A 19964-nucleotide genomic window follows, 5' to 3' on the forward strand; every position below is an offset into this window, starting at 1 on the left:
GAGCACAAAACCTTTTCCCTCTGCCATCCATTTTCTCCAGCTTTGAAGGTAGTTTTAGTGGAAGGTCTTTGTAGAGAAAGGCCAGATGTCTGGTTTCCAAAGAGTGGCCTGGAATTTGGATTTGTGATGTAAATTCATTAAGTATGGATTTATCGGGTATGACCAGAAATTTTGGAGATACCATGTGGCCATTCTATATTTCAGTCCTTTTAATTCTCTAGCCTAGTGTTTCTTGAGTGATTTCTTAAAGAACCTGGGTTTTGTATGGGGGCAGGGAGGGTTTTCTATGTTTGCAGACTTTGTGCTTAAAGTTTTTTTTTTTCTCTCCCCTCAGGACTTCTTAGAGCCTCTGATATGTTCATATTACATTGTGAATCTTAAAACACACACACACACACACACACACACACACACACACACACACACAAACTTTAGCATTCTGTGCTTCAGATATATTTGGATATAGAAGACTTTTTTTGTGAAAAACTTTTAACATCTCCAAAATGTGTATTTTGAGAAACACAGTTTGCAAATGTGGCCTTTATTGGTGGGGTAGACAGTGAACTGTTGAAAAATCTGAGAATGGAAACCTAATGAGTTTGTGTGGTAGTCAAAGATCTATCTTTGCAACCTTGGTCTTGACAGCATAGCCTGAGGGAAGGCTTTCTCTCCACAGTTCTGGGAGTCTGTCAGGGTGTGCTGAGTTCTGGGAAGAAAGTACTGAAAGGGATATTTCTGGACTGAGCATCTGTGATTTAAGCGAGCTGCATGGGATAGTGGACATTGCTGTGGTCTGGATGTTAGCATGAAGATTCCAATCCAGGCTTGGTCTCCATCCAGATACCTGTGTAACCTTGGCGTTGAAAACCGATGAAAGGAGACGGTTTAGGTGATAGGAAACGAGCTTTATTTAACGCGCTTTGAGGTGGACAGTCTTCTTTCAGAGAACTGCAAAATGGGGCAGAAGGCAAGACGCTTTTATAGGATAAAGAATAGAGAACAAGAAGAAACACTTAGAAAATATCTGATTGCCTGGGCCACGTAGTCCGCCTCAATTAGGGTGAAGGCTCAGAATTGGCTTGGCCTTTGGGGGTTGGGGTGACTGACTATACTGCGTTTCTGGTCAAGCAGAGCATTTACAGGGACGCGAAAATTCTTTAAGTTTCGGTTTGCTGACGTGGCATCCTGGGCAGCAGAGGCTCCATCTTGTGCCTAGAAATTTATTTCAACATTGGTAAAGTCACTTCTGCCACGGGACTTTCTTTCTTCTGTAAAATGAAGGGGCTCCGAGAAGAGAACATCCAACTGGTTAATGGGCATTAAAAAGAAAGAAAGAAAAAGCAAAATCTCAAGTAAGCAAAGGAATGCAAGTTACATAGTGACAGGATCCCACATTTCACTTGGGAGGCGAGCACAGATTAAAGGGATGAAATGGACTGTGGGCAAGACTGGTAAGGGTATCAGATTAACACCATCTTTCTAGGAAGCATGCACATCAGGAACTTCAAAATACATTTACACCCTTTGAGCTTTTAATTCCACTACTAGAAAACTATCAAAAGGAAAGAACCAGAAAAATAAACGAATTTGTAATTAAGGATTTTTCATCACAACCTACTGACATGGTAACTTCTTCAGCATAACAGTGGAATGACGGTAGAAATCATAGTATATCCGTGGCCTGGATATGGTGCACAGATGAAAAGTAAGATCACAAGGAATGTTTAATAATATGGGAAATGCTTAGACTAGAATGTTATGTTAATAGGAAAGGATGGGCCACGCTTTTTAGAGTATGATTTGAATTAAGTTTAAAAATTATATGTATATAGACATATATCTGAAAACCTAAGGATGTTTTCTTTGGGTGTTGGGAAAGTGAATTTTTTTTTCCTTTTCTTTGTATTTCTGCGTTTTTATCCTTTAGCTAATACATATCTTTTATATTAATGGAAGGAGGTTATGTTCTTTCTTTGAAAAAAATGCTTATTTTTGAGAGAGAGCGTGAGCGGGGGAGGTGCAGAGAGAGAAGGGGACAGAGGATCTGAAGTGGGCTTTGTGCTGATAGCAGAGAGCCTGACGTGAGGCTTGAACTCACGAACCTCGAGATCATGACCTGAGCCAGTCAGATGCTTAACTGACTGAGCCACCCAGGCGCCCCAAAAGGAAGTTATTAAAAAAAAAAGCAAATAAAATAAAGAAACTGAAGGATATGGACTTCTTGATTTCTCAAGTTTCTGCTAAACCATACATTCTGTGATTTAGATTATATTGTAGAAAAAACTGCAAAGTGGAGGAAGCAGAATGTTATAAACAGAATCAACACATACTTTATTGATGTAATAGACTGGAATTTCGAGGAGGCCTATTTGCCTTGAGGTCTTTAAATTGTGCTCAAAGCGATAGGAGTTGGAGCACTAAGATGCTGGGAGACAGCTGCACTGCACTCATTATCTGCTCTTAAAGTCACAGCTACTTCTTTGAGAGAACGTTGCCTCCAGTGAAACGCTAACTCGGGCCACAATCATCAATTGCTGTCGGGAACTATAAAGAAAATTGTTGAGGGTTTGCTTGCTGTAAGAAAAAGACCCCGGGGGAGGGGTGGTTAGTGAAGCAATTGCAAGGAATGTAAGATTTTGTTGTGATGTATAACAGTTGTTAAGCGCATAGGTCAAACTAGGTTGTAGTCACAAAGACACAGACTCAAGCCCATGACCTTGGGCAAGTTACTTAACCTCTTTCCACCTCCTTTTCCAAATCTGTAAAATCACTGTCTACTTCCAAAAAACGGTTGAGGAATTAAACAAAGATGATATATGTATTACTTTGAACAATGCCTAGCCCTTAATAAGCACTTAATCAATGTTAGTTCTTATTATGATTATTATGTCACTTCTGTAAGTCATTGTCTATGCAATCAGAAAGTCAAAAGTGCTTTGTAGGATTTTGTGCGAAATACGTGAAAACATACATATATATGTAAGGAATATAGCTTAGTGCCTGTATATAGTAGGTAATCAAAAAATGAGAAAAGGAAGATAAAAATTTGTTAAAGAAAAACAATCGTAGAAGCCACAAGCTATTTCTTTCTACTGTATGAGTCCGTTCTCCTTATTCGAGAGAATTCTCTCTGGAAATCCTGAGTTGGACAAGATTGCCAAGGAGTTTTCACTCTCGTGGGGTCGTTGAACAATTTAGAGCTCCATCAGAGTTCATGAGCTTCTCAGAAGAACCGTTCTTAAGTCTGTGTCTTCCCAGCGCTTCTTCTGTGGTTTGAGTCCACTGCTCTCTGTTGGAGAGAATAGGACGAGCTGGCCATGCACTGGAGGAAAGAGCCCTTCGCCAAGGACTCCAAGGGTTGATTCCCCCAGGCTCTCCTGCTTCCTTTATGACCTCAGGCAAACTCCTGGTTGCCTGTAACAAGAAGCAATTAGACTTCTCTCCCTCTCCCAGGGGGTGCTCAGGTCAGAGGAAGCAGTGGATCTGAAGACTTTGGTGAAGTCCGTGTAAGTCTTAATTTCCTCAACTGAAACGCAAAACAGCTGGTTGTTCTCTGTGGCCACAGTTCTCCTGACTGCCAGTTCATTGCTCCTCAGTGAAATCACTTTCTGTCACATATGATTTGGATTCAATTCAGTTGTCCTATGGATAATTATATCCAGCTACAAGTTTTCACTTGAAACTTTTACATTCAATTTATATGGACCACTTTGAAAATTGATGTGGGTGAAAATAGTGATGATTAAAAAAAATCCATCAGAAAAATTCCATGATGGCTTCTAAGTTCATTCTGACTGGTATTTTCAAGATTGTAATATGAAGTAGAAGCTAGAAAAATCTCCTTGGCTTTCTTCCCCATGCTAGGCAAGGATATCAACATCTCTCTATGTTTGGGTGGGTGGGAATGGGTTGATTCTGAACTGGCTATTTTTAACTTAAATCCACCTTAATAGTTTTCATTTTGCACTCAGTTTCGTTATTTATTTATTTACTTTTAAATTGAAGTGTAATTAACATAGAGCATTATTTTAGTTTCAGATGTGCAATATGATAATTCAACATTTCTGTTGCTCATCACAATACGTATATTCTTAATCCCCTTTACCTGTTTTACCCATCCCCCCACTGATTTCTCCTCTGGCAACCACCAGTTTGTTTTCTTTGTTTAAGAGTCTGGTTTTTATTGGTTTATCTTTTTTTTTCTTTGTTCTTTTGTTTCTTAAATTCTACATCTGAGCAAAATCATATGATATTTGTCTCTCCCTGATTGACTTATTTCATTTAGTATTGTATCCTCTACTTCCATCCATGTTGTTGCAAATGGCAAGATCTCATTCCTTTTTTATAGCTGAGTAATATTCCAGTGTGTGTGTGTGTGTGTGTGTGTGTGTGTGTGTGTGTGTGTGTATGTGTGTGTGTGTATCTATCTATCTATCTATCTATACACCACATCTTTATCCATTCATCTATCAATGGACATTTGGATTGTTTCCATACCTTGGCTATTGTAAATAATGCTGCAGTAATCATGGGGTACATATATCTTTTTGAATTAGCGTTTTCATTTTCTTTGGGCTTATTGGGTTCCGTTCTTTCAGGTTTATTTTAATTTTTAAAGACTTGAGGGTACTTGTAAAAGCTAAAGCTGTGAATCAGGAGGTAATAGCCTCAAGTATGGGGAAGGCAAAAGGGTCCATTGTTTACATCATCTTCCCTTAATTGGTAACACTTACCTGGATCACTGAGAAGAGTATCAGGTTACACATAGGAGTCCCGCAAACAGCAAAGCAAGCAAAGAAACAGCTATGATGGAGTCTTGTGCCGGTGCAAGAGGAGGGAGGTACATCCCTTACCTTGTGTAGCTACGATTGCAACATTTTAAAGAGGAGCAGTGGTAAATATGATTCTTTTCAGGCACATCATTGTCACTGACCACTGAACATTTCCATTGCAGAGAGAGCCGGGGAATACAGGTAGGATCCATTCTTCTCTTGATGTGCACAGAATACCTTAGATAAGTGACAGGAGCATCCTGTTTTTTTATTAACATAAAGAATACATGCTCCTCAGGTTAAACCCAATGTGTAATTATGAAGTAAATACTAGCTCACATTCCTTACCCCCCTCCACCAGGAAATGTTACTAAATTACTTTCTTCTGTTCAGGAAATTTACCAAGAAAGAAAGTTTGATTACAGAAACAGTTTTGAATTTTTATAAGGAAGCACTCAAAGGCAAGTGGTGCACCACTTTTCAGAACCTCTTTTCACTCCTTTTTATTGGCTGGTACAGATATTACTTAGAATACCTGATTTCCGCAAAAAGGAAAAAGGCAATGGTGGGACACGGTCTGTAAGAACAGACTGTCTTTGCAGCCATGACATCAGGAGTTTGAAATGCTGAGAAGCAGCTGAACCACACAAACCAGCTGAGACAGGATTTGTTGCTATTGCAGGGTGAAATTAAATCTAAACTGGCTAAGAGTCAGTTTACCAGCTCCCTGGAAGAATTTAGCCACCTTTCTGCTTCTACTTTCGAGTGTTCCGATGGATTCCGATGGATTCCGCTGCCCCAAGTGGGTGCTCATATCAGCAGGCTGAGCAGGCTGCGGGCAGATGTATTCTCAGGATCGGACTTGGCCCTATGCTGGGACCAGAAAATGGGGTTCTCAAGAAGAGCTATGTCAGGGTTTTGTCAAGTAAATGTTGGTTACCTCTGGATGTTGTAATTTTGTATCAGAGACAAGATAATTACTGCCATCTAATTTGGGGGGAGATTAAAGACCCAGCATCATCTGTGAAACCTTGTGTGATTCGTAGCCTTGGTTTCTTTAAAATTTTTTTTTTTTACGTTTTGTTTATTTTTGATAGAGAGAGACAGAGCATAAGTGGGGGAGGGGCAGAGAGAGAAGGAGACACAGAATCCGAAGCAGGCTCCAGGCTCCAAGCTGTCAGCACAGAGCCCGATGCGGGGCTCGAACCCACAAACCGCGAGATCATGCCCTGAGCCGAAGTCGGACGCTCAACCGACTGAGCCACCCAGGCGCCCCTAGAGCCTTGGTTTCTTTTGCAATTGTTCTGTGGCTTTTGTTTGGTTGTTTGCTCTTTTCTTCTCCATCTGTTTATCAGAATCCTCTCTCTTCCCTCCTCTGCTGCCTTCTTCAAGTGAAAAATCAGAGCCGTATTTTCCACGGAATGTCCACGTGTTTGGTTTTCCCCAACCCCAAGAGAAAAATACAAGAGCAAAATTCAAATGTAAATAAAACATCAATACAGCATGCTCTTTTTGATCTTCATTGAGCCTAATTTTGCAAACTTCATCCAGGCCCCTTTGATTGAGGGATGTTTGGTTTTGAGCTTGGAAATTATCACTCTTGCACCCTTCATTTCCTCCCAGCTGTGTTGCTTCAGGTTGTTTCCGAAATATTGGAATTCAGTTTTTACTACTAGAGCGTGTCTTAAGATTACGAGGAAGAAAAAGAATAAACGAGAATGTGAGTAGAGCATACTCTGTTTGGCTTGTGCTGAGCCCGATTCTGCTGTCTTCACCAAGGCCCAAGTCCTGCCATTCTGTTTTTCTCCAGACAAGCTTTACTCTTATTCCTTTGATATACTTTGTAAAAATAATGCTACATTTGTATGGGGCTTAATAACTAGAATATTTCCATGTGGATTATTTTGTTTGGTCTCACTGGGAAACTGGAAATGAGAGGACGGATAGCTCCATTTTTCAAAGAGGAAACTGATGTTCATCAGAATCCAGCTTTGGGGGCATCTGCATGGCACAATCAGTTGAGCGTCTGCCTCTTGATTACTGCTCAGATCATGATCCCGGGGTTGTGAGATCGAGCCCCACATCTGGCTCCGTGCTGAGCGTGGAGCCCATTTAGGATTCTCTCTCTTCCTCTCTCTCTGCCCCTTTCTCCCACTCGCACTCTCTCTCCCTAAAAAATTAAAAAAAAAAATAGTAAGAAAAAAAATAACAGGATCAAATTCGCATCTGTATTTTTGGAATTCAGGTCTACTATTTTCATATCATTGTGGCTCAGGGAACCACAGAAACAGATTTCCTCCTCTTTCTCTTATCTCTTCCTTATGGATAAACATTAGGATCTTGGTCTGTGTACTTAATATGATATAATTAGAATAAGCTATGGTCCCATATGCTATTAGGTGAGAAGACACAATATTTAGCTGATGAGTGACTAAATTAAATTAATAGAAAAACTTGAAAACTCAGGTGATTGACAGTTCAGTCATGAGTACCAAAATAAACCCCAAATAACAGTCGGTTAAACAAGAAAGAAGTTTACATTCTCTGCCATGTAAAATTCTGGAAGAATGGGCTGGTCTGTGACTCTACTTTGCAAATGTCCCAGAGATCCAGGCCCCTTCTAGTCCACAGCTCTGCTAGCCTATGGTGTGGCCCTACTTCTTGTGTGCAAGGAAGCATCCTCAAATCTGGGCAGCAGGATGGAGTGAATCATAAAAATAGATCCATAAATAAAGATAAACTTTCTCACCTTCATGAGGGAGACAGTAACAAAAAATACAAACAAGCAAATGAATTGTTAGATGGTTAGAAGGGCTAAGGTTAAAAACATAGCAGAAAAGGATGCTGGGGGTGGGAGTGTCATCATACTAAGGGGTGGTTAGGTGTGGTACGGTGCAAATGTGACATTTGATGGAAAACTGGAAGGCGGTGAGGTGGGAAGAAGGATATCTGAGGGAAGAATGTTCCAGAGGGAACGGCAAATGGGAGGGGTCTGGATGCGAGCAAGAGGAAAAGGCTAATCTTAATTTATTTGAGGAAAAGCAAAGATACTAGTGTGGCCAGAGCAGAAGTGATGGGAAGACAAGATGAGAAGAGAGGAGTAAGGGAGAAACGTTATATACATTGTTACCTCATGGCTTTTATTTGAAGATGAGAAGCCATTGGATGTTTGGGGTGTGGAAATGACCCAAGTAATATTTAATAGGACCCATGGCTGCCACGATGTGTTTTGAAGATGAGTGCATTCAATTTATATTGCGGTGTAAACAAATTCCTACAAATGCAATGGCTTAAAACAACACAGATTTCTTATGTCACAGTTTACATTGGTCAGGAGTCTGGTCACAGCTTACCTGGGTTCCCTGCTTCAGGCTGCATTCAAGGCGTCCGCTGGATGCCAGTCTTTTTTTTTTTTAATGTTTATTTATTTATTTTGAGAGAGAGAAAGAGAGCATGAGCACGAGCGAGCAAGGGGCCAAGAGAGAAAGGGAGAGAGGATCCCAAGCAGGCTACACGCTGTCAGCCCAGACCCCCATTTGGGGCTTAATCTCATTAATGGTGAGATAATTACCTGAGCTGAAATCAAGAATCTGATACGGCCACCCCTGGGCACCAGTCTTATTTGGAGGCTTGATTTGGGATGAATCTTCTTCCTAGCTAATTCAAGCTGTTAGTAGAATCCATTTCCTTCTGACACAGGAGCTCACGGAGGCTTGCTTCTTCAAGTTCAACAGGAGAGCCTCTAGCCCCAGTCTGCGGAGATTCTTACATTACATAGTGTAACCATGGGAATGACATCCCATCACCTGTGCCTTATTCTGTTGGTTGGAAGCCTCACAGGTTCTGCTGTCACTCAAGGTGAAGGAGCTTCTGGATGTTAGGAGGCTGGGATTATTGGAGGTCACCCTAAGGCGTGTTCACTGCGATGACAATAGGACTTTGTTACTATTGTTTGGATGTAGACCTACCACAGAGACAAAGGAGAGAAGAACTGAGAAAGTTGGATGCCATTAACTGAGATCTGGGAGAGGGAGGGAGGGAGGGAAAACCAAGAGCACACATTTGGCGACACAAAGAATGAGATACCCGTTAAACGTCCCTAGGGAGATGTCGTATAGACAGTGGCATATGGAATCCAGAATTAAGGGAGGAGATTAGAGATATAAATTTGGGACTCATTAGCATATAAGAGGTATTTAAAGCCAAGGAATGAGATCACTAGGGTGTGAAGGTAGGTAAAAAACATGTCCAAGGACTGGACCCTAAGCTCCCTCCATTAAAAAGTCAGGGGATCAGGGAAGAAGCAGTAAAGGAGAAGGGAGGTAGGTAATAGTGAGATAAGAGGGGTGCGCAGAGCATGGCATCTCCCTCTTCTCTCTGAACGTGCTGCATTTTTTGAGTAGTCTTGGTTGCCGAAGGCGCATTGAAACCAAGGTTGACTTTGTAATGAAGGTTCAACAACCGGGTTTGCGTTTGTGCCCAAATAAGCCAACCTAATTCAGCCGGAGTGTGGCCAACACTGTCAGTGGGAGTGTGGGAACTGTTTGAGTCAGTTTGAGACTGACACCATAAAAAAAAAAAAAAGCTGCTCTATAAAGTGTACACCCCCCTCAGATATCAGGTGACACGTGTCACGTGCTACCTGAAAAGTGAAAGGTTTCAAACAATGACAAGGGAATGAGTCTTCCCTTGATGTATGAGATGTGAACTTGTGGGTACATCTTTTGATCAGACATTTATTTCAGTATCCATTGGTTAGGTACAGAAATTGATTGACATCATTAAAATGTAAAGACCCCCTACGGGCATAAGAAACCACCATTGGTTCACCCAATCATACCCTGAACTTAAGGATATATTGCAATACATTGTACTTGGTAGAGTCTTGTCTGTTGTTAGGGAAGATAGAGAAATAATCTTGAAATTCTAAAGCGGTTGAAGTAGAAACAAAGACCCCATTTGTGCAAATTCAGTACATTATAATGTAATTAGCATCATAGATAATATGAATATGCGTGTATACACCGAGTTAGCTGTATCTATTGAAGCTATGTAACTTGATCCCTACTCCCTTTTACATGTAAACAGAAGTCCAAATGTTCACTTAGAAGATCGAATCTGTTCTCCAATTTCCACCCAAGTGTTTCTCAGGTGTCTCCTTGCCCAGCAAAGTCATAACTGTGGCAGGCGACAGATTAGGAGGCTTGTTTCTTACCTGGCTAGAGATGATTTAGAATTAATCAGCTTTTAAAACAGTGTGCAAATAACCAACAGCTCTCTTGTACAAATTAGGCTGTAGTTCTCACTGAACTGACGAGGAAACAGAGCAGAGCTCAACTCCCTCTGAACGCGGTGACCAAACACTGCACTTGGGCAGTGAGGCTGGCTAGCTCCTGTTGGACCACACAAGTGACATCCCAACTGGGGCATGTCGAGCTTGGAAGCGGGAGTTACAGGCAGCGTAATGAACCGGCCTCCTTGCCTTTCAGATGGGCTGGAGGTCAAGTTCGTTTATTTGTTTTTAATTTAGCTGAACTTAGAGGCGGGTTGAAAGATGCCTTTGCCGGCAGGGATCTTTTGAATAGCTGCACAAACCTTTTGGTCTCTCTGTCGCTTCCCTCCAACCTCTCCTCTCGTTTGCAGGATTAGAAAAGCACTTGGGAGGCACATTCATCTTGCCGGCGTTGTCAGGAGTGATCAGCGAGTTTTATTAAAAGCCCCGGGACTGCCTGAAAAGCCTCCTTGTCTGAGTTTGAAATGAAAGGGGCATGTTAAGATCTTGGGGCACACTGTCGGGACCCCTTGCCCTGCCCCTTGGACTATGAGCTAACATCCCTGGGGGAAGCACAGAAGCCCTCCTTTGTTGAAGGGATTTCGCCGGTGGACAAATGGAGCTGGCCCCTGACAGCATGAGCTCTCGGAGTTGGGGAGGGCCCCGTGCCCTGCCGCCGCTGCTGCTGCTGCTGCTGCTGTTGCTGCTGCCGGGCTGGGCGGGCCCCACCTTCATCAGTGTTAACCGTGGGGTCAGGGTGATGAAGGGCAGCTCTGCCTTCCTGTTGGGGGATGACCTGAAGTTTGCCATCCCCAAGGAGAAAGATGCTTGCAAAGTAGAAGTCGTGATGAACGAGCCAATGACCCAGAGGGTTGGGAAACTCACTCCACAGGTAGGTTGTACCTGAGATTTTCTATTGAGTGTGTGTGTGTGTGCGTGCGTGTGTGTGTGTGTGTGTGTGAGGGAGAGAGAGAGAGAGACAGAGACAGAGACAGAGACAGAGACAGAGACAGAAAACAAAGCAGTGACAGCCTTCCAAGGGCTGGAGTGGACAGTCTCTTGTGCGGTGTGATATGGTCAGTCTTTATGGGATTATTCCTGCCCCGAGTGACTTCATCCATTGCTAGTCAGGGTGCCTTTGGATAAGACATCAGGATTTCAAGATGTGTTTTCGGCCACACTTGTGACCGCAGGATAGCAAAAGTAAAACGTGAAGACATTTTCATCTCTGTCCATCACTTGAACGTTCCCTTAAGTAGGAGGACAGACATGGAAAAAAGAGGTGAAAATACTTCACTTTAAATATTCACTATTCTTCAAAGTGCCTGGGTGGCTCAGCCAGTTAAGTGTCCGACTTCAGGTCATGATCTCACGGTTCGCTTACGGCCCCGGTTTGCGAGTCTGAGCCCCTCATCCGGGCTCTGTGCCGGAAGCTCAGAGCTTGGAGCCGCTTCAGATTCTGTGTCTCCCTCTCTCTGCCCCTACCCAACTCATGCTCTGTCTCTGTCTCTCTCTCTCAAAAAAATGAATAAACATTTAACAAATTTAAAAAATAGATATTCATTGTTCTTTAAAAATGTCTGTCAAAAAAATATTTCCCTTTAGTCAAGACCTTGGAGACCTTGTCATTTAAGAGTACTCTATGCACAGTCCTTTTGTAGGATGAAGAGTTACTTTCTAATCCATTGGATTTTAAAAAGTCTGCGTTATATTGTATTTGCTTAAAGTAGGAGTTTATCTCTGTACAAAATAGGAAATTGCTCTGGTTTCCTTACTTGTTCCTACTGTGGTTTAACTTCCATTGCAGACAAGTTTGAGAATATTCAGCACCGGCTGCTGCTGCTGCTTCTGGAAAAATACCCATTATTTGTGAACTGTGAACATGAATCTTCGTCTCCATTTGGCTAAAGAATCATATTGCAGGAAGTTATTCAACAGTGGTACTAGATGTTGTAGAGATGGGCTGGCGAGACTTAGATAGATGCTAACTCAAATGGACGTCTTTACTGCACTCAGAGTACAGTCCGATTCAGAAACCTATCAGAATTCTATGGAGGGTTCTCACTTAGGGAGTATTCCTGATGTGATAGCAACCAAATGTCTCTCTCCAATTTCCCAGGAGATTTTCTTTTGTAAGTCCGAGCATCCAATGGGCACCTGAAACCCGTCGGTACACAATAATGGCCCTCCCTCCGAAGGGGTTGTATTCCCAAGTGTTTGGTAATTGCAACATAACTTGGACTGTGGAAGTGTGTTTGATTGGAACTTACCAGTTGGGGAAGGAAGAGAGACCTGGGATAGCTCATATCCAGAGCCCAGATGTGCTTAATGCAATGAGTGGGTGACATGAATAAGTCAGCTGCAGAAAACGGAGTCCCAATTTCCGGAGTTAAAAGCACCTCCTTGGAGTTGTGGAGAGTAATGTAGGACCCTAATCCTAGAGCTGCACGGATATATGTGGGTGCCTTATAAAGACTGATGAACTCATCATTTGGAACCCTTCCAATCAACGTATTTTTAAAAACTGTTCAACATTTATTTAGAAGTGAGGCTGAATATCTTGTGGGGGAAGAGAAAACAATTCTTCCTGGTGCCCACTGGGGCAACCTGTGGTCCATCTGTATTCAGCTCTGGCCCCAAGCATGGCAATTTGGGGAGAATATACTGTTACTTAAGCCAGTCTCTGAGACGTATCCTCTCCCAGTCCCAAATAGCCTGTGACTTATACACACACATATAGTACTTTCTCTGAAAGTAACGGAACTGTCTCCATTATTTATTTTTGGTGCCATTTTAACGGTCTTCACTGTTTGGCCGGCTCTGCGATACCAGAGGGCAAAAAGGGATCTAAGTTACTACAACTAGGTGAAACGCTTATTTTCTCATAAGGATCGGAATAGTTCTCCAAGTCATCTCCATTCCAAACATTCTCAGATTTTAAGGCAAAAATCCAGTTACTAGGAAGAATATGGAGCAGAAACAACATGCCTGCCTGGTTGAGGCAAGTCTGGATGGGTAGGCTGGGGACGGGGCTCCGAAAAGTCCCAGGTTGTCCCCTCGTGTGCTGTGGCTTAGTGTAAGAAAATGTTCCGTGAGTGCATTTCCGTGGGTAAACCTGGCGTCTCAAATGGATTTAAATGGTCTACAGAAAATGTGTGACTTACAGCTTCTAAAATTTATTGTGTGAAAAAAGAGGCCATTGAACTGTGGAACTTGATTATATTTCTGCCAAATATTAGAATTTTGTACCATAAGGAAACCTATATATCCAGAAAACTTTGTTTCTCAAATTGCCAGGTGATCTTCCCCGTTTGTGATGATACTTTCAACAGAAACCAGATTCCTAAGTAAAGTCTGGCTTTTTTTTTTTTTTTTTTGGAATGTGTGCTTATTTTCAGTGCAGCCCTCCCCAGGGATTTATTTCTTATGGCGTTTTTGAAATTAAGCATAGCCAAATGCGTGTGCACACCCACAAAGCCTAAACATTATTCTTTAATAGCACTTACCAGTAAGTCGAAAGCAAGGCTTATGTGAACCCATTTCTAGCAAGATGACTGTATTAACAACACCCCACTGTGTAATGAACGGTTTTATTTGATTTGCAGAGAAAATGTTTTGTTTAACATCTGTTCAATTAGTGTTTTCATTTCATTACTGAAGTTTGTCTTAGGACCAACAGGTTCATTTTCCTATTGGATATTTGGAAAGGGATTTCAACTGGCGCATGCTAGTACCTTCTGTTTAGGTAACCCTCTTGATATAGTCAATTAGATAAGGTCGGTGGCAATATGTTTTCCTCATGTTTTAGGATGAGACTGCCTCACGCACAGCACTTCTCACACCTGTTTCAAAGCAAGAAATTTCCTGGGTGGAAAGCACCTCAGTGTAGAGCTGAGCTTGCTTTTTTTGACTAGGAAATACAGCAGTAAGAGAACATCTCTAGTTTAAACCAGTTTACTGTCATTAAAGTGAGTAATGAGTTAGGAATGTGTGACAATTTAATTATAAATTGTAATTGAAAAGCAGTTGAAGTGGAAAAAACCAAGGCTAGACAGTAATTAGAAAAGGATTTAGCTCTCCTTTGTTTTAGTTGGTAAATTTATGGACAATTATGGTTGTCGCCTTTTATAAAAGGAAAACATATTACGAAACATAAAACAGATGTTTCTTTTAACAAAGCAGATTGTCCCTTTATCACCATGACTATTTGTCAATGATATGGGGAAGGTCTTTCCTTTATCTCCTTCCTTGTTGTCAGTTAAAAAGAGGAACCAATGATGTCTGTGGGAAAAGAAGATCATTGGTATTAGTAATAAAGTCTTCTCAGGGAGGATGATGTCTGTAAATGATTGAGCCTGTGACAAAGTATGAGCTAAACACCATGAACTCAACAGTGATGGTGTGCGAATGCCTCAAGGGTATTTCTTAATCCTCTACCAAATGAGATTGGGCAGAGCAAGAGTCATGGTGTGATGGGGATAGAAAATTCTTCTTTTAAAAATTAGGTTTCCCCAAACACAACAGTGAGCAATTTCCTTAATGGTTCTGAGTGAGGTGATACAGTTAATTATAATTTTATTTAATACAAGAAATTACCTTTAGTTTGCTCTGTGTCTCATCAACCATTTCCGCTATTATGTAACCAATAACACAGCCTTTTGCAAGTGTATGAGAAACACGTGTGGGTCGTGTTTGGCCCCGATCAACCCCAACGCTGTCCATAGTCAGTGGTTCCAATTTTGAATATGAAAGTGCTCTCTGGAAAAGAAAGAAATGAAAGGAAAAGAAAAACTGCATAATATTTATAATACAGTGTGTTTGAGGGGTAACGCATGCCTTTTCATGCATACACCCAGGTAGACCTCTCTAACTCAATTGTTATGAACCCCTGAACATTGTGGGTGTATAATATTTTGATAAATGGAACCATATTTAAATTTTTTTAAAGCTTATTTCCTTATTTCGAGAGAGACAGAGAGAGGACAGGCAGGGGAGGGACAGAGAGAGAAGAGAAAGAGAATCCCAAGCAGGCTCTGGACTGTCAGCGCGGAGCCCAACGCAGGGCCGGGACTCACAAACCGGGAGATCACGATCTGAGCCGAAACCAAGAGTCAGACACTCAATTGGGCCACCCAGGCACCCCAAATGGAACCATATGTTAAGTGTATTATAGACTATAAAAATCATTGTATCAAGAGATAATTACTTCTTAATATATCTGCTTGATCTGCTTAGATTTTCATAATTTCGATATTCTCAAAATAAGACACATCTGTATGAAAGCAGGATGGTGAGTGGGCACAAGGGCGGGTAGAGGGGCACAGTGGGTGGTGGTGGTTACAACGTGCACACACGCACACACACATGTGCACACCCCACTCACAGGCCATAATTTCCCCAGGCAGTATTCCACTGCCAGAAAAATCAAATCTTGTACCATTTTTTTTCACAAATATTTATCCATTTTTTCACATGAACTAGGTCTTTGACTGCCATTTCCTTCCTAATGAAGTAAAGTATATTCACAATGGTTGCCCGATTCTTGATGAAGACACAGTGAAGCTTAGACTTTACAGGTAAGCAGCACACATAACCGTTCTGTGTACTTCTTAAGGCTTTATTTCTATAGATATATATTATTATGAGGCTAGTTACTAGATTCCAAAGAAGACAGTCATCAGTAGAAATTGAGGACCTAAGTAGATGAGGCAAGAATTATAGCTGACTTTCAATTACCTTGATTTGTATCATCTTCCTGGCGGCTTTTCTGTAGCAAATTTCTGTCCTGCTTCCCTTCAGGGGATCACCTCCGGTGATCCACCTTCTTACTTCTGACAGGAAGTGAAAATTGCAAAATACAGATTCCTAATGAGAAGCAGGAAAATATATTCCAAAGCTGAATGGTATTCTTCATTCTGATTATCAGCCGCTTAGTTCATAAGTAGTACAGTAGCTTCTAATTTTAAACATACTAAATGATAGAAGTGTTAAGAAAATCAATGATAAAGTTAAGTGCAGAGTGACCATGTGACCCAGCGGTTCTACTCCTAAATGTACAATGAGAGGAATAAAAACCTATATTTTCACTTGTCCACAAATCTTCACTGTAGCATTATTCGTGATATCTGAAAAGTTGAAATCCTAACTGATGAATGTATAAGCCGAATGTGGCATATCCATACACTGGAATGGTATTCAGCCATGCAACGGAATGACGATCTGATTCAGGCTACAGCATGGATGGACCTTGAACCCATCATGCTCAATGAAAGAAGCCAGACACAAAAGGTCACATACCTTTTCATTTATATGCAGCATCCAGAAAACACAAATCCAAAAACACAGATTAGTGGTCGCCAGGGGCGGGGGAAGGGCACATGGGGAGTGACGGTTAATGGCTATGAATTTCTTTTTGGCGTGATAAAAACGGTCTGGGATTAGATAGTTGTGATGGTTGCACAACCTTGTGACTATACTAAAAACCACTGAGCTGTATACTTTAAAAAGGTGCATTTGAGGGTATATGAATTATAGCTCAGTAAAAAATTAATTTAAAAAGGAAGCTCATGGTTATGGTATTACTCACTTCATAGAGGTGACTGACAATTCAGTAGATGGGATAGGCTTTTAGATACTTTTTTACTTATTTTTGTTGCTGTTATGAATATTTGGCTAAAATATCCTAGTGTGTATTTCCCTGAAGTACTACTGTAACACAAAGCGTTTTGTAGAGGACGCTGGAACAGTGAATCATCCTATAGACATTTATGATCACCTGCTATAGCTCACGGCCCTACGCTGGGCATAGGAAACCCAAAGGTAAGGATACATGGACTTTACGTGCTCCTAGGCTGACCCAAAATAAGGGTAGGTACTTGTAATGCAAAACAAGTCTTGAAAGAGAGGCTGGAACAAAATGCTGTGCTCAAAAAAACAAACAATACCCGAGGATTCCTTATAACCAGCACACTGGGTGGTGGTTTGATCTTTCTACGACTGCAGAGTTAGAAAACGAACTTCGGACAGCTTGCCTGGAAGGGCTAGAGAAGCTGATGAGTTCTGACTGCTCCCACTCCTGGAGTTTCCAAGGGGCGCAGAGGGTGCAGGAGCAGGGCCGGAGAAGGGCTGACGCAGAGGAGCTGCTCTTCTTGGTCTCGAGGACATTCGAAATAGAATATTCAGAGGAGGTGGAGGCAGAAAAATCAGAGAACATGCTTGTTCCCTCCTCACCTCCTCTTCGGCCCCTTTGGCAAGCTACGTGGCCTTTGTGCCTCGCTGTTCTCACCTGTAAATGGAATTGATAGTGCCTCTCGTGGGTTTCTGAAGAGCAAGAAGATGTTGATGCTGCAGAAACTCCTCACCCTTTCACTCCTGAATCACAATTCGGTCCATAAACTGCATGAGCTTGATACTCTTAAATGATACATGTGCTGGGAGTGAGATTCTGAGCTCCCAGAAGTCATTACATATCAGTACGGATGACGGGTTTGAGAGAAGGTGTTGAAAGAAAGATCCTGGGGATGGAGATGGCGGGAAAGGGAGTCGACACCAAGCTAAGGAGATGAACGGAAAAGGACAGAGATTGGGAGTAGAAATCCAAACTCTTATAAAGGCAATCTTTAAGCTTCAAAGCAAGTCAGTTCACAGATACCAGAAGTATCTGAGCACCAGTACATATTGCCTTTGCTCCATTCTCTCCACAGATTTACTGAGACGGATACCTTCATGGAAACCTTTATCCTGCGGGTCTATCTCCTGGAACCAGACTGTAACATCATCCGTATGAGTAACAACGTACTGGAGGTGTCCGAATTCTATGGCCTGTCCCGAGCCATTGATAAGAACGTGCTCAGATTTGACTATGAGGGGGCGGCCGGCCTGGAGTGCACAGTCAGGCTGGATCCTGTGGGCAGCCGGCTGCCAGCCCACGGTCAGGTGGTCCTGCTGGAGCCTCGGCCAGAAAAACCTCGTGGAGATCAGCCGCACAGTTTTTTCCCTGAATCTCGTATGTATGTTTGAATACCTATCTGAATGTTACGAGAACTGATGTATCTGGAAATAGTCATTTTCCACTGGGACAAAAAGTTGGACTTGATCTAAGAATGTGTTGCTGGTTGAAACATGTCAGTTAGTGGGGAAGAGTATGACTTGGGGATCCATACGACCTGGGTTTGAAAACTGCCTCTGCTATTTATTTCCTGGGTGATTTTAGGTAAGTTACTTAACTGCATCAAGCCTCTGTAAAAGGAGTAAGGAGAGTAGGTGCCTCACAGGGTTGTGGAAAGCTGGAGTACACGAGATCCCGTGCACAAAGTGTGGTTCACACCGTGTCTGGCTCATAGCAAGTGCTCCGTAATTGTCAGCTGTTATCATTCATGGTAGCAATGGCAGGGGTTGTGAGAGTAGTTGGTGTATTTATTAAATACTGTTTGATTATGAATAAGTCTGATGTAGAGCATAGCGGTAGCCATGGTTTAAATCAGGAAGAGTTGATGGACAATGTTCCTTCTGTTTTTCATTTCATCAGTATATTTTGGGCACCTCCTATATGCACAATAGTATTCTAGGCATTATGGGAAGGCCAAGAAATAGAAGGGATAATCACGATCACAGTAATGCCTTGAATTTGGGCCACAATTTACAGCTAAAGGCAGGCTAGCGCACGAAGTGCTCTTGTTCAGGGTTCACAACCATCTGGTTAAGAAGTAGAATACTCATTTTGTACGTCAGGGGAATGTACAGAAGGCCACTGGAAACGTGAGTGGCCTATGTGTGTCATTTACCCCACAAGAGTGAACTATGAAGCCGGGCAGAGACAGAGAGACTATGGCAGAGATGATTATGGTTTTTAGTGGGAGAGATCAGGTTGGTTGAGGTGGTTACAGAGTATTTAAAGGGGGGTTAAGAAAAGGACTAAGCGGACCTGGAAGGGTGTCTGGACTTGAGGGTGTGACGAGCACAGCAGGGAGAGAATTTCAGCAAGTAGAACAGCCTCAGAGAGCCCACATGAAGAAGCCATGGAAGCGGATGCAGTGAAGGAAGGCCTGTGCTGGACGATGGGAGGCAGTCGTGACCCAGAGGCCTATCTGTCAAGGATATTCAAGCACCAGAACATGTATTTTATGATTTTTTTTTCTCTCAGTGTGACTTTTGGTGGGCAAGGATCTCAGGAGACAACTGGTCAACTGTTCTTCTCAGTAAAAGAAACAACAGGGTTCTAGAACAATGCCAGCCCTCTCCGTGAATGACTAGAGGGTGTACGAGGGTGTTCGTGAGGCAGCGAGAGGGAATGAGTATCCATGGGAGGGAGGATTAGTTTTTTACATTTCACAGTCATGCTCAAGTGACTCTCTTAATTCAGTGCTGTCCATTCTAGAACTGGGAACAGACCTGAAGTGTCCAGGTGGAAGCTGTAGCCTGGGCCTGAAGAAAGCAGGAAGTATCAAAGTGAGCTGTGAGGAGTTCCTGCTGATGGGGCTTCGTTACCAACACACGGACCCCCCTTCTCCCAACATTGATTACATCTCCATCCGGCTGGACCTCACAGATGGCAGGAGTAAAATCGTATACAAGGTAGAGTTCGGGTTTCTGTGTCTGTCCCCCACCGCAGCAAGAGAGCCACCTCCATGGAGCTGCTCGTGCTGACTGCCATGCCGGGACAGACAGCTCCTGGGCCATTGCGGGTGGGACTGCCCAGTGACGCATGAGAACTGCAGGCTTGTTGGGGCGCCTGGGTGGCTCAGTCGGTTAAGCGTCCGACTTCGGCTCAGGTCATATCTCACGGTCCGTGAGTTCAAGCGAGTCCCGCGTCAGGCTCTGTGCCGACAGCTCAGAGCCTGGAGCCTGCTTCGGATTCTGTGTCTCTCTCTCTGTCTCCCCTACTCACATTCTGTCTCCCTCTCTCTCTCTCTCTCTCAGAA

The 19964-nt window shown here is 42.6% G+C and overlaps 1 protein-coding gene across 8 annotated transcripts in view; it reads left to right on the top strand.

Annotated features, from left to right (window-relative positions):
- FREM1 (FRAS1 related extracellular matrix 1) overlaps positions 1 to 19964 on the top strand; it is a 285770-nt gene that overhangs the window by 125152 nt on the left and 140654 nt on the right. For 6 of the 8 annotated variants that reach the window (XM_047830267.1, XM_047830262.1, XM_047830266.1 and 3 more), the window contains 4 exons: positions 10416 to 10936; positions 15526 to 15620; positions 17748 to 18049; positions 19421 to 19617. In XM_047830267.1, coding sequence (XP_047686223.1) covers positions 10661 to 10936; positions 15526 to 15620; positions 17748 to 18049; positions 19421 to 19617 — 870 coding nt within the window. In that variant the 5' untranslated portion in view covers positions 10416 to 10660. Of the gene's footprint in view, positions 1 to 3172; positions 3185 to 8875; positions 8894 to 10415; positions 10937 to 15525; positions 15621 to 17747; positions 18050 to 19420; positions 19618 to 19964 lie in introns of those variants that run through there. The other 2 variants (XM_047830269.1, XM_047830268.1) reach the window with 2 other exon arrangements.

This window comes from Prionailurus viverrinus, chromosome D4, assembly GCF_022837055.1.
Source record: "Prionailurus viverrinus isolate Anna chromosome D4, UM_Priviv_1.0, whole genome shotgun sequence".
Taxonomy (NCBI): domain Eukaryota; kingdom Metazoa; phylum Chordata; class Mammalia; order Carnivora; family Felidae; genus Prionailurus; species Prionailurus viverrinus.